The 8,073-nt window shown below is 36.0% G+C and overlaps 1 protein-coding gene and 1 long non-coding RNA gene across 2 annotated transcripts; both read right to left on the bottom strand.

Annotated features, from left to right (window-relative positions):
* Positions 1–567: 567 nt before the first annotated feature.
* On the bottom strand, positions 568–987 carry LOC141618342 (uncharacterized). The gene has a single exon (XM_074435444.1). The coding sequence runs from the start codon at positions 985–987 to the stop codon at positions 568–570; it is 420 nt and encodes a 139-aa protein (XP_074291545.1).
* A 5,784-nt stretch (positions 988–6,771) lies between these two features.
* LOC141621598 (uncharacterized) lies at positions 6,772–7,655 on the bottom strand. The gene is made up of 3 exons (XR_012532482.1): positions 7,496–7,655; positions 7,312–7,378; positions 6,772–6,844 (listed from the first exon to the last, which is right to left on the bottom strand). It is a non-coding gene; the product is annotated as an uncharacterized LOC141621598 (long non-coding RNA).
* Between the last annotated feature and the right edge of the window lie 418 nt (positions 7,656–8,073).

The raw sequence follows: 8,073 nt of genomic DNA, 5'->3' as shown, positions 1-8,073 counted from the left end.
CATTCACACTTGCCACTAATCAATCCACAAAATCAACGTTTACTGTTCAATCAATTGTATCTCCCTTTTACATCTCTAGAAATCAAAATTCATTTCATACGGTTAATTGCCCAAAAAAATTACACACTAGGCTCACCTCTTGATAATCCAAATTCCCAAACTCAATCTCTATCCACAAATCTACATCGCGGCATAACCCAATCTAAGCACTTTATACACCATTCTTTTCCATCTATCTACAACGACCTTTCCATTACATATGTTTTTTTTTATTTTGATAAAATGTAAGTACATATCAAAAGAAAAATGGTCAACCATATAAAGAAACGAGTCAGTCTGTCAAAGCGACAATCTAACCCATCCCCTACCAAAGCTCAGAAAGTAAGGGCTATAGCCTATAGCCCATAACATAAGCGACCCAAGTCCAAATACACCAAGGGAAACAAGAAAAATCTGATTCTTGCAACAAAATCAGATTTGGGGTAAAACATAACCCTAAAAAATCGTCCTTTCCTATTTCAGAAAACCATCCGATCTTTCTTCTTCCTTCTCACAAATCTTTTGATTTTAACATTGCAGAAGCCTTTGAATCCATTGCTTATCACTTGCATGAAGCTTTCTTTTATCCATCCCCTCTATTCTCAGACGAAGTTCCTCTATAATCAGAAGAGCAAGCTTCTGAGGATGCAGGAGAGTCAAATCATGCCTACTGAGATTTCGTTGTCGCCAAATATGGTACACACAAGCATTAAGAGTGGCATTTTGAATGTCCTTCTGGACTCTGGTGCCCATCTTCTCAAGCCGCCATCGGAGAACATCTCTGAAAGGTAACCTGATTTCTATCCATGCCCCGACATGTAAAATGGTAGCTTTAATGTAATGACATCCAAAGAAAATATGGTCAATGCTCTCTGAGTTCATTCCACATATATAGCAGGTATCATCTTCACTTATATTAAGCTTAAAGAGTTTGTCTTTCGTGTTCATATTTCGGTGATGATAAATCCATGCTAAGAACCCATGTTTTGGTATTGTCAACTTATTCCAGACCAAAGAATGCCACTGAACTTCATCCCCTTCGATTCTCAAAAAATCATAAGCTTTTGATATTGTGAACCCCTGAGCTAGATTGTGCCCCCATAATTGTTGCTAGAGAGCCACTTGAAAACTCTCCTTTACATGGTATATTTTCCTCCAGTACCATGAAGAGTTACTGGTAGGGGAGTAAGTATGCCAGGGAACTCCCTTAATGTAAATGTGGTTAACCCATCTGACCCATAGAAGGTCAGATTTCGTAGCAATCCACCAGACAAGCTTGCCCACTGCTGTTCTATTCCACAGCACATCATTTTTTAGCCCAAGTCCTCCTTCCCTATTTGGTTTACATGCTTTATCCCAGGCTACTAGAGGAGCTCTCATAAAATCCACTCCCCCATCCCAAAGGAAGTTCCTGCAAATAGCTTCAATTCTGGTTATAACCCCATTAGGTAGTATAAACATCTGAGCCCAATAATTATGAAAGGTTTTGAGCATAGCCCTGACCAAAACCAATCTCCCAGCATAAGATAGGTTCCTTGCCCCCACAGTTCTGATCTTGTGGACCATCTTGTCTATAAAAGGCTTGCAATCCTGAGCAGTGAGTCTAGTGGTCTTAATAAGGACTCCCAGGTATCTAAAGGGTAACTTGCCTTCCACCAGTCCAAACAGCTTAAGAATGTCATTCTTCAAACCCTCAGCTACACCATTAAAGTAAGCATTAGATTTTCCCTTGCTCATTTCAAGGCCTGAAGCCCCTGAAAAACTGGAGAAGGTTTTAAGTAATGTCATCATAGACGGGGCATCTCCCTTACTAAATAAAAGTAAGTCAGCTGCAAATATAAGGTGAGATAGTTTCAAATTTTTACGAAGGGGGTGAAAAGTAAAACCATTATTCTCAGTTGTGCAGCTGAGTAACCTTGAAAGATACTCCATGCAAATTATAAAGAGCAATGGAGACAAAGGATCGCCCTGCCTCAACCCCCTCTTGCCTTTAAAAAAAACAGACATGTCCCCATTTAAGATAAGAGAATAACTAGCAGTAGTAACACACTGCATTATCCAATTCCTGAAAATATCTGGGAACTTGAGGGCAACCAACATCTGATCTAGAAAATCCCACTCAATAGTATCATAGGCTTTTTGAAGGTCCATTTTAAAGAGACATCTAGAAGATATGGTTTTCTTTTCATACATCTTGATAATATCCTGACAAATCATTATGTTCTCTATAATACTTCTCCCTTGAATGAAGCCCCCTTGAGTAGGAGAAATGATATCAGGCAAAACCCTTTCTAACCTGTTGCAAAGAAGTTTAGAGATACATTTATCGATCACATTGCAACAAGCAATGGGTCTGTACTCTAACACTATTGCAGGCATTTTAACTTTAGGGATAAGGGTAATAAGAGTGGCATTGAGCTGCTTTAGAAGTTGACCTGAGGAAAAATAATCAGACACAACATTACAAATATCCTCCCCTAGTATATCCCAGGCATCTTTGAAAAATTTGCTTGAGTAACCATCTGGTCCAGGGGCTTTATCATTAGGAATGTGGAACATAACCTCTTTAATTTCTTCATGAGGGATAAGAGAGAGCAGCATCTGAGTATGAATATCAGAGCAAACCTTCCCCCTCGGTACAATAGCCTTCCTGACACCAGTAGTGATGCTCCTTGACCCTAAGAGAATCTGATAATAGTCTAAAAAATCTCCCTGAATCTCCTGCCTATCTTCAAAAATATTGCCATTGTGATCTCTAATTTGATGGATATAATTTTTATTCCTCCTGGCCTTAATAATACCATGAAAATAAGTAGTATTAGAGTCACCATCTGTCATCCAGTGTGCTTTTACCTTCTGTTTTAGATATTCTACCTTAGCTGAATCCAACACGAGAGATGTTTTATGAGCCTCATGCTCTTGCCCCACAAGCTCCATGTTCCTTCGCTGTAAGATAAGCTGCTTTTGTAAGTTAATTAGCTGAGTCTGAGTTAGATTTGCCTTGTTCTCTATATCAGAGAAGTGAGTCCTATTAATTTTCTTCAGATTTGTTTTCAACATCTTTAACTTCCTAGCCACCCCATACACCTTGGTCCCTCTAACCTCCTGAGCCTAGCCCTTTGCAACAAAATCCAGAAAATCAGGGGCTTTACTCCACATATTGTAGTACTTAAAATGCTTGTTCTTATGATGTGAATTAGAAGCAACACTCACTATACAAGGAGTGTGATCAAAATCACCCTCAGGCATGAAATTGGCATAATAATCTGGTAGCTGCTTAGACCACTCCTGATTAATAAACAGCCTATCCAGTTGATGTGACTCATATTTCAGCATATTTAGTCCCCGAATTAACCTCGTTCCTATGCTTTATAGCACGTAATTGGGTCATTTACTATCTTTAGTTTCCCATTTTGCATATTCTTTGAGGTTTTGTCCCCTTTGGTAGGAAAGGAGTGCTAACCTTGCATCTATGAGGCGGAATGGAGCTAAATTGATCCCATCTAATGACCAAGCATCAAATAGAAGACATTACTAGAAGGCCTAAGTAGATAATAAAGTGAAATGGGCAATGATGAAAGGATCCTTGCATCCCCGAAATGATCCTTGCGGATCGTGAAGGAGGAAAAGAAGAGAAGATGTCTGTCCCAGGATCTGAGCGGATTGTGCACAATCCGGGCGTCTCTGAGCAGCAAGATCCGAGCGTCTAGTGCCCAAGACGAGCGTCCCTCAGCACCCTGATCCGAGCGTCTCCCCAGTGATCCGAGCGGTTCACAAGGCAGTACCTGTTGGAGTATGTGTCCTCAACAATAGTGCGATCACATGTTTAAATCTCATATTAAGAATACGTACGAGATGATTCATTATATAGTCAACTGATCGTCATTCATCGGAATTGATTGGCTAACTAGAGTTTGACATTAGTGTCGTACGACGGTGGTGATCAGTTGATCCCTTAAGGTCACACCTAAAGGACAATTCCCTTAATAGATAAATTGATTAATTATATGACGATACAAGGTGATCAATTCCTTAAAATTGAACAATTCATTTGTGAGAGAGGATATTGATATCTTATTGTAATGTGATTAAATAAGATTTATTTTAGTAATTGAAATACTTTATTACTAAAATTGTTTATTGTTTGAGAAACACTAGAGATAAGAATGAATGGTTAATTATAATTATAAGATGTTGTGAATTATAATTATATGACCCATTTTATTTATGTGATCAAGTATCACTAGTCAATTTGTTGTATGTAATTTAATTAATTTATAAAATGATATTTATGTGATAAATATGCATTAAATTAATTAATAACATGTAACATACTACATGTGACATATTGTGTGACAATTGACAAAATAAAATGGTAGTCCATTTTATGATAAATGGACCAAAATATTGGGTAGTATAGGGTGTTAGGATGATGTTATTTTATTAGTAGAAATAGACATCATCATGGCTAGTAAAGACTAGCTTACATACCTATTGTATTGTGTAGAGAAAAAGTGAAAAGCAAGATGCCAATTTTGGCTCCTTTCTCTTGTCTCCACCGGTTTCACTACTCTCTCTTAAGAGAGTTTTGTTCTCTTATAAGACACACTACACTACCATTATTCATTCATGCATGCAAAATCTCCATTACTCTCACAACTCTCTGAAATGTCTTAGAATCCTCATAAATTGTTCATCATAAATTCTAAACACAATATAGGATTACTAGTGTAGTAATAAGTATACTATTAGAATTAATTTTAAGGATACTAGTGTATTAATCTAGTTAATTAGTATACTAGTTTAAGGGATAAGTCTTGGGTGCAATCAAAGGAGAATCTCTACTTTGGGATTTTGGAGGATCATCCAATATATTATAGCTCAAGAACAAATAAGGAAGGTGACCTTATTTGTGCCCTTAATTTCGAGCCATATCACAATATAAGGCACATTGTTTTTCCTTATAAATCTCTTATTTTGTTATGCATGCACTAGATCTAAAGAACAAATAATTAAGAAGTTAATTAGTTCACTATTATAGGAGTCTAATAATAGGTATATGAACCTAACAAGTAGTATCAGAGCATAGGATGTTGCATGCATAATCGATTATTGTTTTTCCGAGTTAAAATGTTAACATATAATACTAAAAATTTGGGACTTATTTGATAAAGTCACAAAAATGTAATGCATGTTATATATTCTGGTCCTAAAATTTTTTTAGGTCATTTTTATGATTTATGGTAATTTATTGCTCATTATAATGATTTTTAGTGATTTTATTACATTTTTATGAGTAAAATGAACTTCTATTTACTAAAATAAGTTAATCTTCACTACTAGCCGTGGTATTTTAGTATGAACTCACATGAATATTTTATGTATTGCATGTAAAATATCATATTAATGTGATTAATGTTTCATGATTAATGAATTTTTAGTGTAAAACTGGCATAAATGGAGGTTAAATGACTAAAAATGGTTAAACTTACTCTCTGACCTTGAAAACTTTATATAACCTCACATGCATATTTTACAAGTTGTGTGTAAAATCTCGTATTAATTGGATTAATATTGCATGATTATGATTTTTATGAGATAAAAATGGATTAAAAGAGGTAAAATGGTTAAAAATAGTTAAATTTCGAATTGGGCCATAAAACTTTAATATGTTGTCACATGCATTATTTAAAGAGTGTATGTAAATTTTCAGATGAAATGATCTCATTTAGCATGATTTATGAAGTTTTAGTGTAAAAATGGCATAAATAGTGACTATTTTAGCATAAATAGCTAAAACGAATTGTATGGCAAGAGAAAATTATTTTTGGTTGCATAAATATCCCACTAATCAGATCTAAGGTTGTAAAATTTATTGGATTAATTTTTGGATACTTTCGATATTTTATGAGATAAAATCGATAAAATGCAACTATATTTTATCAAAATTAATTTCAAACTTTTAACCATGATTTTTGACATTATGATTGTCATGCAAATATTCCAGAATGTTCAAAAATTTAAAATTCAAATTTTGAAATTATTGTAATTTAATTTGGATTTATTTCATAAATATTATGATTTTAAGGTCAAAAATGACCATAAAACTTAAATCAAGTAGAATTATTGTCAAAAATTGGGTGATGACTAATTTTTGAGTCCTAAGAGTGTTAGGATAATTAACTTGAGCTTAGATGTGATTTAAGTTTTAATTTGTGATTTTAAGAAGTTATTATCAGGCATTTCCATAAACCGGGTTATATATGATGTAAGTTAAATAGGGCGATTTGGCACATAATTTGGCATGATAGATACATATTATAATGCTGCATATTTCAATTGTTGAATGTCCTTTTATTTATATAATTTTGAATTATGTAATTTTATCTTAGTATGACCTTAGTTTTAATCGATATTACCCGTAATGAAAGGGAATATTGATTCGGTTGTAATTTAATGTGATTTCGTATCACTTTTATTTTTATTAGTTTTCCATTTTACATGTAACACCCCCATACTCCAAGTGCCTTACCAGGACCACTCAGGTATAAGGATGCCACCATCTCGGTTACCCGAGGCATGATATTCATAAGACAATAACGAAACAACTTTAAAAGTAAATAAAGTTTAAAGTGATTACATAGCAAATCCAAACTGATAAAAAGAAACACAAGATTCTCGGGATCTCTCTTTGCTAAAACTATCAAAGCTATAAAACATCGTCGACACGAAGGAAGACTTCTAACTGCCACGTGATGACTCATCCCAGCTATCCCATACGCGTCATATCATACCTGCTCAATAACTGCTCACCACCCCCGAATGGATCACCACAGTTTTTAAAACATTTAAACGGGGTCAAGTACTAATCACACAATTCAATATATATCAACAATAAGATAAACAGACGGCTTAACCGTCACACACACAACCACACCAATTCCAACAATCTCAATCACCGATCGTCCACTTTGGACCCATTACCACGCGATGGGGACCGCAGCCGTACCCACCAAATCCCCGCTCCTCATAATGAGCGATAACTCTGTCCATTAATGTGCATATCCCTTCTGTGGAGGGTTCCACAGAAGGCGAAACAAGGGCGTGAAGCCACTCCCGCAAGTGACCTCACTCAGCCGAGGACACGCCTCGAGAACCATAGACAACGATCACAATCACAACCGTCACAATACAATTACTATATCAAACAATCAATCTCAACACATCAACAATCATCCCATTATGGGACTAATACTGAGTAGGAAATCCTACCTGAAAAGCACAACAATCAGACGGTCTCAACAGCTGTATCAAAAAGCCTCTTCTACAAATCCTCCTCCTATCATACATACACATAACCACTATCAATCATTATCTACAACAAAACCCCCAATTCCCCATATTAGGGTTTAAACAAACTCAAAGAAACAGTATAAAATTGGTATGTAGATCTTACCCTTGACGCAAGGAACACTATGATGCAAAGAACAAGATGATCCGACACTCCTAGCCTTGGGGATTTGCCAACAACGCGACGAGAGAGAACTACGTAACTCCTTTTTCTTTTGAAGGGTTTAGAAAGGTTAAAAGTGATTAAATAAACTGACGAAAACCTTTTATATCAAACTCACGTTATTAGCAAAACCCGTCAAAACATTCCCCGTAAACCGGCTACTCGATCGAGTAGCTAAGGTACTCGATCGAGTGCCCCCTTACTCGATCCAGAATCCTAGTTACTCGATCGAGTACCCAACAGGTCAGAAACTATTTTAAAACGCAACACCCTTACTCGACAGAGTAAGGCCTACTCGATAGAGTACCCAGAGACTCATAAAACCGTAGCATTACAGTCTTCCCTCCTTAAAAAGAACTTCATCCCCGAAGTTCAACCCATACATGAAACAACCATGCTAACTCGACCAAGACACCACAACATAACTAAGAACTCAAGAACTCGACCAAACATAAAACATGAACTTTTAACACCCACTCCACCAACTATGTTTACTTCCTTAACATGACTCACGATATCGT

Source organism: Silene latifolia, chromosome X, assembly GCF_048544455.1.
Source record: "Silene latifolia isolate original U9 population chromosome X, ASM4854445v1, whole genome shotgun sequence".
NCBI classification, from domain to species: domain Eukaryota; kingdom Viridiplantae; phylum Streptophyta; class Magnoliopsida; order Caryophyllales; family Caryophyllaceae; genus Silene; species Silene latifolia.
This window is presented reverse-complemented; position numbering and strand designations above follow the sequence as displayed.

Bases quoted from the DNA above. Each gene is read 5' to 3' on its own strand.
- LOC141618342 (XM_074435444.1), bottom strand. From the start codon at position 987: ATGAACACGAAAGACAAACTCTTTAAGCTTAATATAAGTGAAGATGAT.